At 42.3% G+C, this 23,045-nt stretch overlaps 2 protein-coding genes across 2 annotated transcripts in view; one reads left to right on the top strand and one right to left on the bottom strand.

The window, feature by feature from the left end:
- LOC143533045 (putative LRR receptor-like serine/threonine-protein kinase IRK) overlaps positions 1–23,045 on the top strand; it is a 223,692-nt gene that overhangs the window by 34,789 nt on the left and 165,858 nt on the right. The window lies entirely within an intron of this gene.
- On the bottom strand, positions 1,267–3,057 carry LOC143533044 (uncharacterized). The gene has a single exon (XM_077027925.1). The coding sequence runs from the start codon at positions 2,952–2,954 to the stop codon at positions 1,332–1,334; it is 1,623 nt and encodes a 540-aa protein (XP_076884040.1). The 5' UTR covers positions 2,955–3,057; the 3' UTR covers positions 1,267–1,331.

Genomic DNA, 23,045 nt, shown 5'->3' with positions numbered 1-23,045 from the left:
CGATTCCCTAGGTTAAGTGTGTGAAAATGGGATGAATGGGCTGTGTTCGTGACTGCCCTATTTATACCCGTTTTTATGCATCTTCGTGATACGCGAAGATGTTTGCCTGAGCATCTTCGCGATACGCGAAGTTGCTTAAGTCGGCGCCGCAATCTTGCATGTCAACCCCAGGCTGCCACGTGTCACCACGTCACTGGATAACATTAAAATGTGTGCCAGCATCTTCGCGATACGCGAAGGGTTCCTTCTGTGCATCTTCGCGATACGCGAAGGTGCAAAATTTCATTTTCAGTCCTTCTAATTCTGGATTTGACATTTTTAGCCCTTTATCTCCTAATCTTGACATTTTTGGCCCAAAACTAGATGGGGTATTTTCACGGTGTTACACATGCTTTATTACTTCTTAAATTTGCATGATTTTGTTATCACTCTATATGAAGTTTCAAGATATAATTTTACTTACTTTTGCATGGGACATTTTGTGAATGTGACATTGACATGGGTACTTCATAGTCTCCATATCTTAAATTCACCTCAGGTTTGACTTTCTGAGTCAACATGTGTCAAAAGCGAAAGCTGTTCATTAATTCTATTTAAGGACCGCACCCAAGTCAGCAAATTCTATTGGTGTATTACTTTTCCCTTAAGTGCTTTCACCCTGTTTTTTTAATTATTAAAATTTTTGAGTGTGTTTTTATGACATACATGAATCTATATGTGCATTTTTCATACTAGACATGAAGCATGGAAAGAACAAACATAATCTCCAAAAGGCATTGATTCTCTTTCTCCTTACAGCATCCAATTTTTATTAGCATAAACGATAGGATATCAGCAGCACTCTTCTGGTATAGTAAAATTGCAGGCCAGGTATCCATTATTTCTATGTTGTTTTTCATGTTGAGAGAACACAACTTACAAACGTTAAGTGATGATATTACATATAAGACTATTTAATATATCATATATTACTAACTAACAAAGAAAAAGCCATACAAAGCATTGTCACTTGATGGCCCAACCCGACCTAACTATTTATTAATAAATAAACATCATGTATTCTATATATCCCACGCATAGTTAATCAGGTCATCTGAAAATTGTGTTTTGATGGCAAAACCAAGCTAATCTCTAAAAGACATTGAAGAGTTGCATAATGTTCACATCCACCAAAAAACTCTTAATGGGTCAGATTTTATGGCAGCAAGTTGCAGAACAGGTATATGTATATTTAGCCAATCGTGTTCTACGCAACTTAAACAAGATAAGAAAACAATTATCAGCAAACATCCAAACTGGATTTTGACAAGTTCAGGGCACGAACCGAGATGTTAAATAGGTATTCTGCCATCTTTTCTGTCTACACTTGTTAGCTTTTGAACCACTGTTCGCAAACGAGAATCCTCTCCTCCATCTGGGATAAGGTCTAACACCATTGAAAAAGTAGAAGAGTCAGGCAAGAAACCTCGGTTAATCATTTCATCTAGAAAATCCGCTGCCTCTTGACACTCATTTTTCCTACACAACTCTTGAACAATGACATTGTACGTGACACTATTTGGCAAACAACCAGTTTCTTCCATCTTCCTTAACAATTCTTTAGCTTTACTCAATAACCCTTCTTGGCAATACAAACTTATCAACACAGTATACGTCTTAACATCCGGTCTCAAACCTTTTAATATAAGTTCATCAAACAGATCCATAGCCAACTTAGGCTTCCCACATTTTCTACAACCATCAATCAATATTGTATACAACCATATATCTTTCATCAACTCTTTGTTCCCCAGCGAACGAAAAAGAACCAACGCATCAGAACACTGACCATTATCACACATTCCATGGAATAGGATACGGTAAGTGCATATATTGGGAGTTTGGCCCTTTGTTTGCATCTTCTCAAACAGTTCTCTAGCCGCTATAGGATTCCCTGATTCAAACAAACCTTGTAACATGCTACTGTAAGCGATAACATCAGGAATCAAACCCTTGTCTTGGATTTCTTGAAAAAGATGCCTAGCCTTATCAATCTCCTTCTTCTTACAGTATCCATTTATCAGGCTGCTATATGTGATGATGTTGGGCACAAGATCCCTCTCCACCATGCCATCAAGAACTTTCTTTGCTTCATCTATTTCACCACGTAAACAGTATCCATCGATTAGTGCATTATAAGTGATTACATTTGGATGCAGTCCTCTTCGAACCATTGCCTGCACAGCAAGCTCAGCATCTTTTACAGATCCTTGCTTGCAAAAGGAATCTACCAAAATATTAAAAGTAATCACTGATGGAGATACTCCTTCCTTCTCCATATCCATTAGCATTTTTGCAGCTTCTGTCTCTCTACCAAAGTTACACAGACCCTGAATCAAAGAGTTGTAAGTGAAAATGTTGGCAAGAACGCCCTTTTCGGTCATTTCAGCAAACAGTTGTAGAGCGTGATCAACCATACGATCTTTGCAGAGGCTATCAATGACCGTAGTGTAATGATGTACTTGGGGTTTACAAGAGCCTCCTGATTCCATGAAGGTGAGCAATTGAAGGGCCTTGGTAGTATGACCTGCTTTACAAAAGCCATTAATAATGGCTCCAAACATAACCTCATTAGGCTGACAAAGTTTCTCTTTAAGCAGTTTCTTGAACAAGTCAAGAGCTTGAGAAACGCGATCAGCAAGAACAAGGCCGTGAATGAGAGTGGTATAGGTGGCCACATTAGGTGGATGACCCTGCTTGAAGACGGTTGCTAGTAATGCAAAAGCATAATCAAGCTGATTAAGGCGGCAATGACAGTTAATAGAGACGGTCATTGTGTAGATATTAGGAGGAATACCCATCAGCTTCATTTGGTTAAGGAGCATAAGCGCGGTGGAATACTGCTTCATCTTTACAATAGGAGTAATGAGCTGAGTAAACTGGATGATGGAAGGCGGAGGCTTTCTTTGAAGCATTTCATCGAACACTTGGAGGGCATCATTGAGATTCGCCTTGGAGGCATTCCTGAGGTGCAGAATTCTTCGACTGAAATCATAGGCTGAAGGTGAAGCAGTGGAGTAGTGATTACAACGAAGTCGAATTCTTGTACAGCAATTGCTGATCATCCTGTAAGTTAAGTTGGAATTAGAAATCAGGCAGAAGAGACGAGAATGCGAATGGTTGAGGTATCTTTGAAGATGAATCGTGATATTCTCTATCTCAGAAAGATTATTTGTATTTGATCATGAGGTATCTTTGAAGATGAAGAAGATCAAGTCTGAGTTTTTTTTTCATACTTTTGTAAACCTTTGAATTTAATTTAATTTACCACTAAAGTATTTAAATTAGAAATATTATTTTCCTAGCTATTAATAAAAATGAAAAATAAATGAAAATAAAAAATATTAGAGAGTATAAATGAGTGATGTAGGATTTGAACTTGGGCGACCCAGTTTTCATTTTCATGGGTGGTGTTTATCAGTTGAGTCAGATTAAAGTTATTAACTGTAAGGTTTACACTATATATATACATATGTAAAAGCATCAACTTTTTTATGGGCCTCAAAAACCGATGGGCCTTGGGCCTTCGCCCTTTCCCTCCACCCCTCTGGGTCATGCCTGCGTGTTGAATTCCATAAATATTCATGGCTGTCTAGGTGGAATGCAAAGGCGTTTAATGCTATTTGTCTTATTAAATATTTAGTGTATTTGGAAGACGAGAAACATTGTGGTCGTTGATAGGAAGCCAACATGTTTGAGTTGTGTGATTGGGGATATTAAAGCTTTAGGTTTCTTGTGGATCCGTAATAGGTCGACAGAAACGAGTCAGACGTGGGAAAATTGGAGAGCATTTAATTTGTAACCGTTCATTTAGGTGTCTCTATTGATGGGCAGTTTTATATTATTGTTATGTAATTTTGTTTGTTGTTGGATGGGAGTTATTAGGTGAAGGATCATTTAGTTTAATTTTTCGTATTTTAATTTTTTAGTTCGAATTGTCGGATTTTATTTTCCGGTTTTCACTTTTGTAATATTTTTTAATTTTAAAGAAAATATAATTTTAGTTACATTTAATTGTTTATTTATTTAAAATAAAAATCAAAAATAAAAAGTTCAAGGTTATTTATGGGAAGGTGCTGCTAGTGCTTTGTGTTTGTGAGTACTTGAAGGTTGAAGGTAGAGATGAAGTGACAGTGCAGGCATGAGTAGTACCCGTGAGCAGGTCTGGCCCTAGGGGGCTGGGTGGTCGACCGCCTCCGGCCCGACACCCCGCTATACCCGATTTTTTTTAAATACTATATATATATATATATATATATAAACAAATATGTAATTTAAATGTTTAAACTTAATTACACAACTACTAGCTTGGTGTAGTGGCAAATGTATATGGACTATCAACCAAAAGGTTGTGGGTTTTAATCTCATTTGAGACATAAATTGTTTTATGCACAACTTAAATCATAACCAAGTAAGCCTATTTAAAAATTTAAATTTTTAAACAAAATAAAACCTTTTACTTAAAACCCAAAAAATTTTAACTCATCTTGGAGACGCCCCTGCCCATGAGTGCCCATACCCCATAATATTAGCAGTAAACCATGTATTCGTGTAAGGCCCCCTACCCGGGTGTCCTACTTTCTTGCCGGTTGGCTTTACTCATTTACATAATTCGTAAAATCAGAGTTAATTAAAACATTTCGCGGAATAAAAGTCAACCATCCTTACATAACATAAATAAATTGTCTTAAACAGAAATAACATAAGTCGTAAACATTAAATATAAGTAACACGTGACTCTTCTTTCCTTCGATGTCAGTCTTCCTTTATTCGCCATGTGTCTCCCTCAAGTTACCTGTCTCATTCTACTCACCTGCGTGCATACTAAAAGTCAGCTACGCTGTGTGAGTTCTAGCTAATCAATCATTATACAATACATTCACGTCCATACTTATACGCGTCCGAAGATACGTATTTCGTACTTTACTTGCTATAATCATTCATATACACTTTACGTTCGTACATACATATTTACACACCTTCTTTACTACTTTCCTAAGGTATACCATAAACTATGCTACTTCTACTATCTCGGATATTATTAGGGTCTGGTGCCTCCATCTCAGATATTTCAGGGTCTGATCCCTCCTCTCAGATATTAATAGGGTCCGGTCCCTCTAATCTCAGATATTATAAGGGTCTGGTCCCTACTATCTCAGATATTATTAGGGTCTGGTTCTTTCTATCATAATCTCAGATATTATTAGGGTCTGGTCCCTGCTATCCATGGCCTAGAGCTTTTCGAAGATAATTAAGGTCAAGCTCTGGTAGTGACTTCAGCTCATGATGGTTGAGATAAATCAGATCACCACTATATCGCCTAATCGCCCAACACGCGTTCTCCTTGTTATACTTTGCATATACAATCAGCGAATCATCGTGGTAAGGATAAATGAGATCGCGGGAGCATGCACGACTCGACACTATATGATTCTTTCTCTTTTTCTTTAGTGGTTCTTGTGTCAAGTCATGGGTTGGAGTGGAGACGGGATTAGCAGCAGGAATCTCTGTAGTCTGAACTTGAGCAGGAGGAGTGTCTGGGTTTGGTGAGTAATTGATGTAATCGTCTTCAACCCTCGCCTCCGTATTTTGATCAATAAGTTGCTCCAAGTTCTTTCCTGCTTCGATAAAGTCATCCATAGCACCTGCAAAGTCATCAGGAAATAAATCTTTATAAATGTCAGTAATCTGAGTGTCGTGTTCCCTGACTTTGCCAGTAGAGTCGTGAGCAGCAGGGTCTTGAACGTCATGTTGAGCTGGTGGAGGTGTTTGAGTGTTATCTCCACCTCCACCTCCTGCTGCCCCCGGCCCCTCCGTCTCCACCTGCCCCGCCTTCATCATCATCATCGTCATCTTCATCAAAACTATCATGAACATCATCGTCATCATCATCTTCTTCATCACCATCATAACCACCACCAACACCGCTAGATTGGCCGCCCTGTTGTACTAACCAACCAACAGTCGCCTCTCCTTCAGACACAACAACCTGTACTCCTCGCACGGTCACAGAAAGACCTGCGGCAGGCTGTGAACCACCGACTTAAGAAGTCTCACCAGACCTTCTCCAAGTCCCAAATACAGCGTCAAGCCTATCCTCCAGAGCATGAAAATCGTCTTCTTGAATGCCCATGAGGTCTGAGGCCGCCTGGTATTTGCTCACCATGTCTTCATTTGTCTTGAGCTATAGCTCATTCAGACGATCTTGTTCCTTGATCTTTTCTTTTATGGCCTCCATTTCTGCTCTGAGCGTATCAAGAGAGGTGGAGGAAGCAAGCTGATTTTCTAAATTTGCAACTCTTGAGTTCGTAGCTTCCTTTTCAACATCCCACCTTCTCGTTGCATCTTCAATCTTCTTGTTTACGCTTGATCTGAGAGCACTAGCACTTGGTAAGTCTCTTTCAAGTGTAGTCAGCCTATCTCCAAGTCTAGTGTGATCTTCTCTCAGATTAGCGTTCTCAGAGGCCTCACGATTCATCAACGCTTGTAGATTCTGGATTCGGGTGTGGAAGGTGTTTGTCAACAATCTTTGATTTTCGGCAAGAGCGTCACTTGCCTCCTTCTGCTCTTCCAACACTCTTATCCTATTCCTCAGAGCCGCCTTTTCTGCCTCATCCTCCAATGCTTTCTACTTCATCTCCTTAATGAACTTGAGGAGCACTATTTCTCTTTCCGCCCTTTTAGCGTTGGATTCCAACAGTGCGACGATCCTATCGAGGATAGGATCGGCGTACACTGGAGGTGTCGAAGACATCCCTCGGGAGATAGGTATGGGTGAGATGATGGTGGATGGTGGGGTGGTGATCGTTATGGGTGGTGAGGTTGTTGGCAAAGGTAAGGTGATGGCTTGGGTAAGGATTGGTGAAGTTATGGTGGTGGGTGGTGTTGGTTGCGTTGTAGATGGTGTGATGGTTTGGGTTGGGGAAGTTATAAAGGTTTTGCTCCATACGCTTGTTGTTTGTATTGATGAGCTGAAAACTGAGGAGGTGAATATGGATGAGGTTGGTTGGGTAGGTGGTGTTGAGGCATGATAAAGTTCGGGTTGGGTTTGTTGTGGTGGTGGTGAGTGTGGTAAGGAAGGTATTTGGGGTAGGAATGTTGAAATTGGTTGGTCTGTTGGTGAGGGTTCAGGTGAGGATTCTGGTGAATCATGAAGTAGGGTCTTGGTTTTCTTGGCTTTGGTTTTCTTTCTAGTTTTTGGTGGCTTGTAGGCGGGGATTTGTATTTTGGTTACATCTAGTGTTTTGAGGGCTTGGGCCAGGGCTTCTTTGGTGATTTTTGGTTGGTCGGAGGGTTTGTCTTGTGAGGGAGACTTGACGTGAGACTTGGTTGACTTCTGGGAGTCTCCAAGTCTCCTCAAGCGCTTCAGGGGCGGCTGGTGTCACACCCGGCCCTGAGTGGCGGAAACAGCCGGGCGCGCGCGAGTGGGGATTGATAATTAAGCACGGGCCATTGCAAACATTTATAGTAAGATTTTCATTGCGCATGAAATGTTTAATACAAATACATTACATTGTTTAAAAATTACATAAAAACATCAAAGTATAAAACTGTTGAAGATTTCCACGCCCTATCCCCTTGCGCGGCGGGAACAACCACGCGCATCGAAGGGATAGAACTAAAATCTTCCAAAAAGCTAGTTTTAGATGTTCAGCGTGAGGTGCTCTAAGTGTGACTCCATGCGCTACCTAGTTATCTCCTGAAAGACACGTAAAAACATTTGAATCAGTATAAACTGAGTGAGTTCACAAGTTTTAGTAACTATATTAATCGCATTGCATCATAGTCTTGATAAAATCATATTGAAACACATTTCTGATTTCATGTCTAAACATATACTCGGGAATCCGTATGAAAACATAGATCTGACACATATTTCTGATAAAAGTCGTTCAGCGGCTACGCGCGATCATTACTGGAAGTGTGCTCGTCCATGCAAAGTGGCGCTGCCACTACGAGCTAAATAATATAATGCCGTCCCGCGGTTTACGCGTGGACATTTCTGAAAAACCGTGCTCGTCTATGCAAAGAGGCGCTGCCCCTACGAGCTAATCAATAATTCCGTCCCGCGGGTTACGCGCGGACGTTGTGCCGGAAAACAAGGCGCTCGTCCATGCAAAGAGGCGCGACCCCTACGAGCGGGCTCAAACCCATAGTACTGCCCCATGACCATACTAGGCACTCGTCCATGCAAAGAGGTGCGACCCCTACGAGTGGGTGGATCAAACCAGCAGTCCCTACCCTTAGAGTTCCAATGGTAAAATGATCACTTACTCGAGTTCTAGCGCACATACATCGAAAACCTTAGATAACCGTTCGCATTGCTCATCATGAAATATAATTTAAACACATAATCGCTTGCATAGCTTGTAAGTATACCATGATAAAACATTATTTAAGTACGTGTCCCTCGCCCCGAAAACAGTTTAAAAACAGTGAAAACAGCGAGAATAGGGGCTGTGAGACTCACCTGTGGTTCTTGTTAGGGGATTAATCGAGATTCGGGTTTTCTTGGTGTTGGCCTCGGAATTGAAGGTCTAGAATGCGATTAAATAACAAGAAGTATATATATTAAGATCAAGAATTAGGAGAATATAAGGGTTGGAAAGCAGATCTCAAGGTTATATTCTAGGCTTACCTGGTAACAGGATCGGAAACGAAAACAACGGATGCTTGGGAGATGATTAGTGCAAGTTGCAGTTCTTAAGAGAGAAGTTTGAAGTGTGTTTTGGGTGATAATTTAGGTTACATATTTATAGGCAAACTCAAGGGAACACAATCCCTTGCTTTAGGGGATTGTAATCTCTTCATATCTAGGTGTAATGATGATAAAGTATGGAAATTATTATTATTTATTTAAGAGTGGAGTAGTGGATAAAAGATTTTGATTTGATTTGGACAGGACATGCAGGTCTGTGGTTGGTGGGAGTAGGGTGGCTGACAGTTGACTTTTCATGTTACAGTGTGCTTTTTCAGGTACTTTGTCAGTGTACAGTAAAAAGTGGAAAATCTCTGAAACACGCTACCGTTTCTTTTTGGGCGGGAGTAATCTCCTTACAACTGGAGAATAGACTAAGTGTTCTGCGCGTATTACTTTGTGCGCATAGCTTTCTGCGTGAAGGACATTTCCTTGCTGCGGGTAGGTGCGTGACCTTCTCGCAGTCAGGGACATTGAGTTTCATTTGTAGATTCTCCAGGTGGTCTTGGTATTTCAACATAGTGATCAGTCATGTTGAAGTCAATTCCATCTTGGAGCTTCAGACAAACTAGTTCTCCATGTTCCCGCCATGCGGGAAGGTTAGTTCCCCTTCCGCACGCGCATAAACGATTTGGGATGCACCCGCCTTAGCATCATGCGAGACGGTCAACCCATTAGACAACATTAAGTTATAGAAACATAAAACCAATACACTCGCGCATGGCGCATATAACATATGCCCACGCAGGTTCTTAACATGGTGCGCTCGCGCAGGGTGCTCATAACAAATACCCGCGCCGATTCTAACATAGCGCGCTCGCGCAGGGCGCACATAACATGCCCGCGCTGACTAATATGGCGCGCTCGCGCAGGGCGCACATAACGTGCCCGCGCCGATTCTAACATAGCGCGCTCGCGCAGGGCGCACATAACATGCCCGCGCTGACTAATATGGCGCGCTCGCGCAGGGCGCACATAACGTGCCCGCGCTGATTCTAACATAGCGCGCTTAATATTTACAACCACCTAATTATTAGGTTGATTACTTAGTTTATAGGATTGAGAAATTTACCGGGTGTCACATTCTCCCCCTGTTAAGCGAATTTCGTCCCGAAATTTAGGAGACGTTGCTGGCAGAAGCCATGTTCTGAAAGAGGTGTGGGTATTTCTGGCGCATTTGATCTTCTCTTTCCCAAGTGAATTCAGGCCCACGCCTTGAGTTCCATTGAACCTTTACTAACTTGATTCGACTTCTACGCAACTTTTGTTCTTTCCAATCGGTTACGGCTATAGGCTCTTCTACGAAGTGCAGTTGTTTGTCGATGTGAATCTCTTCCAACGGTAAAATCAACGTTTCATCAGATAAACACTTTTTGAGGTTGGACACATGAAACGTATCATGAACTCCACTGAGTTCGGCGGGTAAACGGAGTTTATAAGCAACCGGACCGATCCTTTCCAGGATCTCAAATGGTCCGATGTAGCGCGGATTCAACTTTCCTCGCTTGCCGAAACGGGGGACTCCTTTCCATGGAGAGACTTTCAAAAGTACTTTATCCCCTACTTGAAATTCCAGTGGTTTCCTTCGCACATCTGCGTAGCTCTTCTGTCTATCGCGCGCTGTCTTAAGGCGATCCCTTATCTGAAAAATCTTGTCTGTTGTTTCTTGGATCAATTCTGGACCAGTCATTTGCTTGTCACCCACTTCAGCCCAGCACAGTGGGGATCTACACTTGCGCCCATACAAAGCTTCGAACGGCTCAGCCTTGATGCTTGTGTGATAACTGTTGTTGTAAGAAAATTCAACCAATGGGAGATGAGTATCCCAGCTACCACCGAAATCGATTGCGCACGCGCGCAGCATATCTTCCAATGTCTGGATTGTTCGCTCGCTTTGCCCATCCGTTTGGGGATGATATGCCGTACTCATGTCAAGACGAGTACCTAAAGCCCCTTGTAACGATCTCCAAAACCTTGATGTGAACCGACTATCTCTATCAGAAATGATGGACACTGGGACTCCATGTTTTGAAACTACTTCTCGAATATACAGTCGGGCTAACTTTTCCATCTTATCGGTTTCCTTGATCGGCAGGAAGTGCGCTGACTTAGTTAGCCGATCTACAATAACCCAGATCGTGTCATAACCCCCAGGTGTCCTTGGCAGTTTGGTGATGAAGTCCATAGAGATTTGTTCCCACTTCCACATGGGAATTTCTGGCTGCTGAAGTAACCCCGACGGCTTCTGATATTCAGCCTTTACTTTTGAACACGTCAGGCACTTACTGACATACGTCGCGATGGCGCCTTTAAGATTGGGCCACCAATACAGCGCTTTAACATCTTGGTACATCTTGTCTGCGCCAGGATGTACGGAATACCGCGTCTTGTGAGCCTCGTTTAATACTCGCTCACGCAATCCTCCCTTGAGAGGGACCCATATGCGGTTAGCGAAATATAGATTGCCGTTCTTAAGTTCCAAATTCTTAATCATACCCCCAAGGGATTCGTTTTTAGCAAACTCTGGTTTCAAAGCTTCTTGCTGAGCGTCTCGGATGCTGGTAAAGAGATCTGCGCGAATGGTCAGCCTTAGAGCCTTGACTCGTAGTGTTTTTATTCGCTCCTTCCTGCTTAGCGCGTCTGCCACCACATTCGCCTTTCCAGGGTGATACTTTATTTCACAATCATAATCGTTCAACAATTCAACCCATCTTCGTTGCCTCATGTTTAAATCCTTTTGATCAAATATATGTTGAAGGCTCTTGTGATCCGTAAAGATTATACACTTTGTACCATAGAGGTAATGGCGCCAAATCTTTAGCGCGAAGACAACCGCTCCAAGTTCCAGATCATGCGTTGTGTAGTTCTTTTCATTGGTCTTGAGTTGGCGCGAGGCATACGCTATGACTTTGTCTCGCTGCATAAGGACACATCCGAGTCCCTGATGTGAAGCGTCGCAGTAAACGACGATGTCGTCCGTCCCCTCGGGCAGAGACAAAATTGGCGCACTACATAACTTCTGTTTCAACATTTGAAACGCTGCTTCCTGATTTTTGCCCCAAACAAACTTCTTGTCTTTCTGAGTTAGCGCGGTCAGAGGTAGAGCTATCTTGGAGAAGTTCTCAATGAAGCGTCGATAGTAGCCAGCTAGTCCTAGGAATTGCCTCACCTCAGTTGGGGTTTTTGGCGCTTCCCAGTTTTCGATGGCCTTGACTTTGGAAGGATCAACGTGTATTCCTTTCTCGTTTACAACGTGACCGAGAAAGTGAACTTCTCTAAGCCAAAACTCGCACTTGGAAAACTTCGCATACAACTTTTCTTTCCTCAACAATTCCAAAATCAATCTCAGGTGTTGCTGATGCTCGGCCTTGGTCCGAGAATAAATCAGAATATCATCTATAAATACAATCACAAACTTGTCCAAGTATGGTTTGCACACGCGGTTCATCAGATCCATGAATACAGCCGGCGCATTAGTTAGCCCGAAAGGCATCACTAAGAACTCATAATGGCCGTATCTAGTTCGGAAGGCTGTTTTCGGCACATCTTCCTCATGGACCCTAAGTTGGTGGTATCCGGACCGTAGATCTATCTTCGAATAGTAACTGGATCCTTGCAACTGGTCAAATAAGTCGTCAATCCTCGGTAAGGGGTACCGATTTTTGACTGTCAGCTTATTCAGCTCCCTGTAGTCAATACACATTCTGAACGAACCATCCTTCTTCTTAACAAACAGTACTGGAGCTCCCCAAGGTGAAAAGCTTGGGCGTATGAAACCCTTATCCAATAGTTCCTGTAACTGATTGGATAGCTCTTGCATCTCAGATGGAGCTAGTCGATAAGGCGCTCGAGCTACTGGCGCAGCTCCTGGGACCAAATCAATACGAAACTCGACTTGTCGCGGCGGCGGTAATCCGGGCAAATCTTCAGGAAAAACTTCTGGAAATTCGCGCACTACTGGTAAGTTTTCAATTCTTCGCTCATCTCCTTTCTTCTCTACTACATGCGCCAGGAAGGCGTAGCACCCTTTCCTTAGGCACTTGCGCGCTTTTAGGCACGAAATTAGTTTCGTCGCAACTCCCCTTCTTTCCCCTTGAATCACCAAGGTTTCTCCGTTCAACAGTGGGACCCGAACCTGCTTCTCATGGCAAATAACTTCCGCGTGGTTCTCGACTAACCAATCCATACCTATCACAATGTCAAAACTTCCCAAGTCTATTGGCAACAAGTTAATATTGAACCCGTGACCTCCCATGACTATTACACATTGTTCAGTTCTTTCGTTTGCGCATAACTGCCTACCATTGGCTAGTTCTATAGTATAAGGTGTGTCTAGCCTACTGGTTGCTAGGCCTAGGGAGTCTTTAAACTCAGCGGATATAAAACTTAGGTCAGCGCCAGTATCAAATAAGACAGATGCAAAATGTCCGTTAAGCAAAAACGTACCGGTTACCACATTCGGCTCTTCTTTAGCTTCGCCTGCGCCGATCACAAAAGCTCTCCCGCGAGCTTGGTTTCCCTTTTGCGGGCAATCCCGACTAAAATGCCCTGGCTTCCCGCATGCGTAGCAGTTGTCGCTCGCTCCAGCTTCTCTGACACGGCAATTCATCGTCTTGTGCCCTGGTCTGCCACATTTGGCACATTCGATTCTTGCGCATTCACCCTCGTGGTGATACTTGCATTTGTTGCACCATGGGCGAGGCCCGCTGTATCCTTTCCTTGATGGCTCCGCGGCTTGGATCGCGTAAGCCCTTACGCTCTCCTGCTTCTTGAACGGTGGTTGCTTGGAGTCGGACCCTCGGTGGTGAGAGTTCCACTTCCTCTTGGGATCAGAGGTTCGCTGCTCGATTCCGCGCGTAGTTAACATACCCGCACGGACCGTATCCCTTGTAAGGGTGATGGCCCGCGCTACCCGCCTCATCAAAGGTTGGAGGCGCTGCGGCGTTGAGCGGAACCCTAACAACAGGAGGTAACCCAAAGATATACCTCTCGATCTTCTTTTCCTCCGTGTTTGCCATGTCTGGCACCAACTGGCAAAGCTCGTTGAACCGGTTGTTGTAGGCGTCGATATCCGTTCCTACCATTGAGTGGTTCCAGAATTCCTGTTGTAGGTTCTGAATTTCTGCGCGAGAGCAGAACTTTCTCATCAACATTTCCTTCAGTTCCTCCCAGGTCTTGTGAAGAGCAACTTCTCGCCCCAAGGTTTTCACTTGAAGCTTCCACCAAGACGAAGCTGCTTCTTGGAACATGCAGGTCGCGTAAAGGACCTTCTGGTTCTCACTACATCCGCTAATGGAGAGAACTGTCTCCATCTTGTCAATCCAGTTGTAGAGCCCAATGGCCCCTTCGATACCCTTGAATGGCCAAGGCTTACAGGCCATGAATGTCTTGTAGGAGCATCCTTTGTCCAAGGCTCCTGATTCGGGTTCTGGGGTCTCATTCTGACGACCCTGACTTGATTCGGCCTTGCTGGCCTCATGTGTTGCGATTGCTTGCGCGATTATTTCCGCGAGTTCCTCGGGTGTCATGGTAATTCCCTTGGCTTTAGTTGGAGGCATTCTCGCTTTAAAAGAGTGAAAACATATCAATCTTAGCGCATGTATTCCGAGCACATAATATTATCATTATTTACTAGACACTGTGTGACCCGTGTTCCTAAGTGTGTGTATAGTTTCTTTTGAAAATATTTCATGCGATTTCCCCCAACGGTTATAGTCTAGGTTAAAACTTCTTTTCCTAGTTCGCTATAACCAGTGCTCTGATACCAATCTGTCACACCCGGCCCTGAGTGGCGGAAACAGCCGGGCGCGCGCGAGTGGGGATTGATAATTAAGCACGGGCCATTGCAAACATTTATAGTAAGATTTTCATTGCGCATGAAATGTTTAATACAAATACATTACATTGTTTAAAAATTACATAAAAACATCAAAGTATAAAACTGTTGAAGATTACCACGCCCTATCCCCTTGCGCGGCGGGAACAACCACGCGCATCGAAGGGATAGAACTAAAATCTTCCAAAAAGCTAGTTTTAGATGTTCAGCGTGAGGTGCTCTAAGTGTGACTCCATGCGCTACCTATTTATCTCCTGAAAGACACGTAAAAACATTTGAATCAGTATAAACTGAGTGAGTTCACAAGTTTTAGTAACTATATTAATCGCATTGCATCATAGTCTTGATAAAATCATATTGAAACACATTTCTGATTTCATGTCTAAACATATACTCGGGAATCCGTATGAAAACATAGATCTGACACATATTTCTGATAAAAGTCGTTCAGCGGCTACGCGCGATCATTACTGGAAGTGTGCTCGTCCATGCAAAGTGGCGCTGCCACTACGAGCTAAATAATATAATGCCGTCCCGCGGTTTACGCGTGGACATTTCTGAAAAACCGTACTCGTCTATGCAAAGAGGCGCTGCCCCTACGAGCTAATCAATAATTCCGTCCCGCGGGTTACGCGCGGACGTTGTGCCGGAAAACAAGGCACTCGTCCATGCAAAGAGGCGCGACCCCTACGAGCGGGCTCAAACCCATAGTACTGCCCCATGACCATACTAGGCACTCGTCCATGCAAAGAGGTGCGACCCCTACGAGTGGGTGGATCAAACCAGCAGTCCCTACCCTTAGAGTTCCAATGGTAAAGTGATCACTTACTCGAGTTCTAGCGCACATACATCGAAAACCTTAGATAACCGTTCGCATTGCTCATCATGAAATATAATTTAAACACATAATCGCTTGCATAGCTTGTAAGTATACCATGATAAAACATTATTTAAGTACGTGTCCCTCGCCCCGAAAACAGTTTAAAAACAGTGAAAACAGCGAGAATAGGGGCTGTGAGACTCACCTGTGGTTCTTGTTAGGGGATTAATCGAGATTCGGGTTTTCTTGGTGTTGGCCTCGGAATTGAAGGTCTAGAATGCGATTAAATAACAAGAAGTATATATATTAAGATCAAGAATTAGGAGAATATAAGGGTTGGAAAGCAGATCTCAAGGTTATATTCTAGGCTTACCTGGTAACAGGATCGGAAACGAAAACAACGGATGCTTGGGAGATGATTAGTGCAAGTTGCAGTTCTTAAGAGAGAAGTTTGAAGTGTGTTTTGGGTGATAATTTAGGTTACATATTTATAGGCAAACTCAAGGGAACACAATCCCTTGCTTTAGGGGATTGTAATCTCTTCATATCTAGGTGTAATGATGATAAAGTATGGAAATTATTATTATTTATTTAAGAGTGGAGTAGTGGATAAAAGATTTTGATTTGATTTGGACAGGACATGCAGGTCTGTGGTTGGTGGGAGTAGGGTGGCTGACAGTTGACTTTTCATGTTACAGTGTGCTTTTTCAGGTACTTTGTCAGTGTACAGTAAAAAGTGGAAAATCTCTGAAACACGCTACCGTTTCTTTTTGGGCGGGAGTAATCTCCTTACAACTGGAGAATAGACTAAGTGTTCTGCGCGTATTACTTTGTGCGCATAGCTTTCTGCGTGAAGGACATTTCCTTGCTGCGGGTAGGTGCGTGACCTTCTCGCAGTCAGGGACATTGAGTTTCATTTGTAGATTCTCCAGGTGGTCTTGGTATTTCAACATAGTGATCAGTCATGTTGAAGTCAATTCCATCTTGGAGCTTCAGACAAACTAGTTCTCCATGTTCCCGCCATGCGGGAAGGTTAGTTCCCCTTCCGCACGCGCATAAACGATTTGGGATGCACCCGCCTTAGCATCATGCGAGACGGTCAACCCATTAGACAACATTAAGTTATAGAAACATAAAACCAATACACTCGCGCATGGCGCATATAACATATGCCCACGCAGGTTCTTAACATGGTGCGCTCGCGCAGGGTGCTCATAACAAATACCCGCGCCGATTCTAACATAGCGCGCTCGCGCAGGGCGCACATAACATGCCCGCGCTGACTAATATGGCGCGCTCGCGCAGGGCGCACATAACGTGCCCGCGCCGATTCTAACATAGCGCGCTCGCGCAGGGCGCACATAACATGCCCGCGCTGACTAATATGGCACGCTCGCGCAGGGCGCACATAACGTGCCCGCGCTGATTCTAACATAGCGCGCTTAATATTTACAACCACCTAATTATTAGGTTGATTACTTAGTTTATAGGATTGAGAAATTTACCGGGTGTCACAGCTGGTCTTCTTCCTCCTCCTCAAGTTCTATCACTTTGCCCTTTTCAGCCACTTTCCTCTTCAAGTCATGCTTGGCCTTTGTTCGATCCTCGGCCGGCTCATCACTGGAATCTTGTCCACCTTCAACTTTGGGTTCATCAACATCTTCACCCTCAGCAGATGCCTCTTCCCCAGCAGGCTCTGTCTCCTCAAATAAACCAAACTTAGGACCCGGCCTTGGTCCTTGATACTGATGCCCCCTTCCCTTGGTGCTCAGCAACACACCGAAAACCGAAGCTTAAATCTCATTTACATGGTACGGCTCAGGAAGTGACTTCTTGTCTTTGGCCTTTTTGGTCCCTGGTCGTGGAACATCTGGAATTAAATCTTCTAATAGCAGCTGCACGAATCTCGGGTACATGAGCCAAGTAGCACCGCTCTTGATGTTTCCCAGCATGCACAAGAATATCCTTCGAGAGTAATTGAACTTCTCTCGAGTCGTCAAAGCAGACATAATACGAACCCAGTCTGAGCTCATACTATCGAATCCTCCACAAATATCAGTCAGACAATGGGTGACTATGTGGAATAAGAACATCCAGTATGGTGGAAGATGACTCTTTTCAAGGCTCCTCCATTCCGTGTCGTATCCCATCTGTTCAACAAACCCAACCAGCTTCTTCTTGTTTCCCCTTTCATACGTATAATCTGGCTAGTTAGCAATCTTCAATACCCGTCTAATGTCTGCTTCTGAAATAGTTAACTCCTGTCTTGCCACGGTTGTTGTGAAGGATAGAGAATCATCGGCAACCTTGGCAAACGCCCAGAAGTCCAGGATCCATTTATAGTAAACAGCTGGGTTAGCGGTGATAGCATAGGCAAGGGGTGATTGCTGGAGCCCTTTGACCATTGAAGTGAATACTTTGTCTGCCTTTGCCTTTGGCAGCCCGAGAGCACAAAAATTATTATGACCCTGAAAGTTAAACCAAGAGATCATGAGAATCATCATTGAGAAGTGAACAAAATAAATAGGATATATACATAAGCATTAAGTATTTACACATTATAATTTAAAAATATATACATTTTAGTTTAAAACAGGTGATAAGTTAGTTTTAGTATGTTCACAAGTTAATTAGTCTATAATGTACAAAGATTAAGTCCAAAACAGTCCAAGAGTCCAAACAGTTCATTGGTTAAAAAACAGTCCAGTAGCATCAGGTTTAAGATTCTGAAAATTTTGCTAAATGTTGGTTTTTCGCATGAGGCCGTATTTCGCTTCGCATGGAGTCATGCGAAGCGAAACAGACAATCCATTCGCTTCGCATGAGGTCAAGAGAAACAGAAATACGTTTCGCTTCGCATGAGGTCAAGCGAAGCGAAACAGAAACGTGTTTCGCTTCACATCACCAGGCGAAGTTAAAAACCCATCCATGCGAAAACCTGTACTTAGCCCCTTTTGATCCTCCCGTTTCTTTTCACATGGTCGCCTAGATGCGAATTAAGTTTCTGGAAAGTTTGAGCTTGAATTTCCTTTGTTTACTTGGTCAATTTATCCTTAGAACATCTGAACAAAAACTTAAATCTACAAACTTTACACAAACAACCCTAATTCTAATACTTAATGATGATAATCAAGATCAATAAGTCCAAAATCAGATTATACACAATATATTAATCAATCTCATATGAAGATCAGCTGTAGATCTAGCCGACGGTTCATCTGAACCGTTGTCTCGATCCACGAGAACCCAGAAACATGAAGATGAAATGATTTATGGTGTTCTGATGTTATACCGAGGGTGGATACTCAGGATTCAACGGCATGTTTGTGATTATGAGGGCCGGATTCTTTGAAAAATAGAAGAAGATCAAGGTTTGAAAGTTTGAAGATGTGAGAGAAGAGAGTAAAAGGTAAAAGTGTTTGGTGAATAGTGAAAGATATTTTAGGTTTCCCATATATATAGGGTCAGCCTATCTCGCGATAAGGTCAAAACGTCGTGAGTATTCACCGAAAATACACTCTCAGTCCTCTGTCTTTAAAACAATTTGCATTTTCAAACCCAAAAAACATTTACCCACCGACTCCACACACTTGTATATTTATAATATTTTCATTTGTTGGTCCACAAGCGTTAACGTTTGCACGATCGATCTCTTTTGTCAAAACAAAACATAATAAAAAAAGACACTAAAATAAAGTCAAAAATAAAATTAAAATTAACATTAAAGATAAGATAAAATAAAATAAATAAAAATAAATTTTAAAATATTAAACTATGCAGATACTTAAAAAAACAAATTAAAAGTTTAAAGTATTTTAAAGTTAAAAGCAATAACATTAAATTAATTTACATAGTTCTTTTCTTTAGTTAATTTACAAAGAACGATCACGACATGGAATCATATTGATTTGCAAAGCCCTAGATCGCGTTTCCATTTTGAAATTATTGTGACACAAGTTCATCATTGACTGTAGATATTGTCCTCCTTTTTAACTTGACAAGTGTTTTGATGCCAAAAATGATACGTTTAAAGTACAATTAGGCACGGTGCTTATGTGGTCCCCACTTAATCAGTCATGTTACTGATTCCATCATATCTCGGGCCTACTTTGTGTTAACATATCACCTCAACTTGACTTAAACCTTTCTTGGTTAATCACAGTATTCTTATTAACAAACTTGATTTATTGTACATTGTACACATGACACTTTGTGCTTTGCACACTTGAATCGATCTAGAAAGATTAAAATAAAGCAGAAGTTCAGGCCATAACAATCAGGTCGAATAATACCATATTATCGCGCAGAGAAAGTCCAAGGCTTGAACAAAAGAAAGAAAATAAAACAAAGCAGAAGACTCAGGGCCTTAACAATCAGATCTTGTATGACTATAAACGTAGAAAGTCCAAGGCTTGAGTCGAAAATAAATGAAGAAATAAAGCAGAAGTTAAAATTCCTAGAACTGACTCTTTTTCTGACTCTTTTTCTTGATTTTTCTGACTCTTTTCTTGACTCAATAAAAATTAAAATTGAAAATGACTTTCATAAGACTACTGTGATTAGGTAAAGAGAGGCTTGGGTATGACATGTATAGTTACATTTTTGCCTTCATGAATATGACTTTACGGAATCATGCAACCGCTTCATAATCGTATATCCACTAGTACCGGCAGGAATTTAGGTTTATATCATCCGACACTTACTTGTTTGTCAAGCCTACCTACACATCTACGAATGACCTTGTAGCCTTTTGTTCTATTCTTTTAACGCGTCAGAATCATTACAAACCAATGTACTATCATTTTCCAATGGTCGGATCAATTTCTCAACATTTGAAAATTTTAATTATCCGACTCCCTCTAAGCAGGAGCTCCCTCTAAACGGGACAATTCCTTTTAGATTTTCTTAAAAGTAATATAAAATCTTTCTGGTAAATCAAATGATTTGTTTTTGCTTTTGTTAAGATGAATTGAAAATCTTTTTGGTGAGTTAAACTTAACTTATTTTCTCCCTCTAAAATTGTGACATATTTGAAAAATATTTACAATTTTAAAAATTAAAAGATAAGATTTACTCAAAAGAGATCATGCCCAATGACTCAACGAGAAACAAAAATCGGGCACGACTAAAAGCTTTTGTGAAGAGATCTGCAAAGTTATAGTCAGTATAGACCCTTTTTATGTCGACAAGCTTACGATCATAACAATCACAAATAAAATGTATTCGGATGTCAATGTGCTTAGTTTTTGAGTGTTGGACCGGGTTTTTAACAATTGCAACAGCCGCCTCATTATCACATTTGATCGTTGATCCATAGAAATTCAAACCATAATCCAGCAGCTGATGCTGGATCCATATCACTTGAGAGCAGCAGCTGGATGCAGCAATGTACTAGGCTTCTGCTGTGGAGGTAGACACGGTGACTTGTTTCTTGCACTGCCATGAGATCAACCGATCTCCCAGGAATTGACATCCGCCAGATGTAGACTTTCTGTCCAAGTTGCATCCCCCATAATCACTGTCGATGTAAGCATGAAGTTGCAAGGGAGATTCCTTTGGATACCAAAGACCCAAACGTGGTCTACCCTTTAAGTATCTGAAAATATGCTTGACAGCCGTCATGTGGGATTTTCTCGGGTCTGACTGATATCTGGCACAATGACAAACAGGGAACATGATGTCCAGTCTGCTTGCAGTGAGATACATCAGGGAACCAATCATTGACCTGTAAAGGTGTTGATCGACTGGTTTTCCTGATGGATCAGGAGCTAGAACAGGTCGCGTTGCGATTGGTGTCATGAATGATGATGAGTCCTTGAAACCAAATCTCTGAACAATGTCTTGAACGTACTTTTCTTGGTGAATCAAAGTCTCTTCCTTTTTTTGCTTAACTTGTAAGCCCAGGAAGAAAGTCATCTCCCCTAAGAAACTCATTTCAAATCGTTGTTGCATAACCTCAGAGAACTCCTTGCACAAATCCTCATTCGTGGACCCGAAGATGATTTCGTCGACATAAACTTGAACCAGAATCAAATCACTGGTGACCTTTTTGACAAAGAGAGTTTGATCGATGATTCCTCTTTTGTAACCATTTTTCACCAAATGATCAGCCAGTGTGGCATACCAAGCACGAGGTGCTTGGGGAAGACCATATAGTGCTTTGTCAAGGCGGTAAACATGATCAAGATGAGTTGGATCCTCAAAACCTGGAGGTTGACTGACATAGATCTCTTCTTTTACTTTTCCGTATAAGAAAGCAGTCTTCACATCTATTTGATACACTTTGAAGATCATGTACGAGGCGTATGCCAGAAAGATGCAAATTGCTTCCAATCTGGCCACCGGTGCATAGACTTCATCGTAATCAAGACCTTCACGTTGCCAAAATCCTTGTACAACAAGCCGGGCTTTATTTCTGATGATCACCCCCTTGTCATCCTTTTTATTTCGGAACACCCATTTCGTTCCAATCGGCCTTTTATTTTCTGGTTTCTTTACTAGCCTCCAAACATTCAGCTTCTTAAATTGTAACAGCTCTTCTTGCATGGCCTCTACCCAGGAGTTGTCTTTCAGTGCGACTTTGTAGTCCTTGGGTTCCACCTGAGAAATAAAACAAGCAAAAAGACATCTATTAATGTTACCGGAAGTACTGCATGTTTGGATGCCAGCGGACGGATCTCCGATGATGTTCTCAGTCGGATGTCGACGATGAATTGGCAGCTGTGGAATTTGGTCGACATGCTCGACTGGTGTGGCCTCAAGTTGGATGGTCAGACTCTCTATGGGATGCAAGACAGTGGTCACAGGGACAGAAACACTTGGTTGAGGATTAGCTCCATCTTCTTGTGGTTTAACCAAATGTTCTGTAGTAATGGGACCTTCCCATAGGTTGTCATAGAACGGAACAGCAACAGATGGAACAGAAGTTGTGTTGGTGTTATCAGAAGTTTCATTCGGACTTGGTTCAATCTGCACACATGATGCATCAACCTCCATTGCAGGACCTTGATTGTCTTATTCTGAGGGAGGTGTGGGGACTGATTCCACCACACTCGGTTCTACAGGAGGCAGATCTGCTTGATCGACTTGAACATTTTGGTTGTTGTCTGCTGACATGTATGAGTCAAAATCTGAATCAGTCATGTCTTCAACAGCTTGCATTTCAGTGGTGTCGACAGAGGGCTGCTCATCACCAATCAGGGCTTGTTGGTTAGCCATTGGTTGTACATTCAGTATGGGTGCAGCAGCAGCTATGTCAACATGTCCAAGATCTTTCAAAACACCATGCATCAGGATAGACTGATCATCATTTGGTTGAACAAGTGGAGAGGCAACAGTTGAAACCATTGGTGCGGCGGGTGTCATATACATTCCACGAAACTGCTTGAACAATCCTTCATAATCAAACATCCAGTCCGGACCATTGTGTGCATCAGTAGGGTTTAACTCCTGCCAATCAATGTTGAAGGACTCCAAGATTACTCTTGATTTCTTGTTATACACACGATAAGCACTTTTATCAGCAGAATAACCAACAAAGTAGCACTCATCTGCCTTTTCAGCAAACTTGGAGGTTGTTTCAACATTTGTTTGGAGTATGGTACAGGGACATCCAAACGTTATGAAGAAATTTACCCTTGGCTTCGTTCCAT

This window comes from Bidens hawaiensis, unplaced genomic scaffold (genome assembly GCF_021521415.1).
Source record: "Bidens hawaiensis isolate Kalapana, Puna unplaced genomic scaffold, B.hawaiensis_p1.1 tig00009577_1, whole genome shotgun sequence".
NCBI classification, from domain to species: Eukaryota; Viridiplantae; Streptophyta; class Magnoliopsida; order Asterales; family Asteraceae; genus Bidens; species Bidens hawaiensis.
This window is presented reverse-complemented; position numbering and strand designations above follow the sequence as displayed.

Coding starts and splice junctions, on each gene's coding strand:
- LOC143533044 (XM_077027925.1), bottom strand. CDS start 2,954: ATGCTTCAAAGAAAGCCTCCGCCTTCCATCATCCAGTTTACTCAGCTC.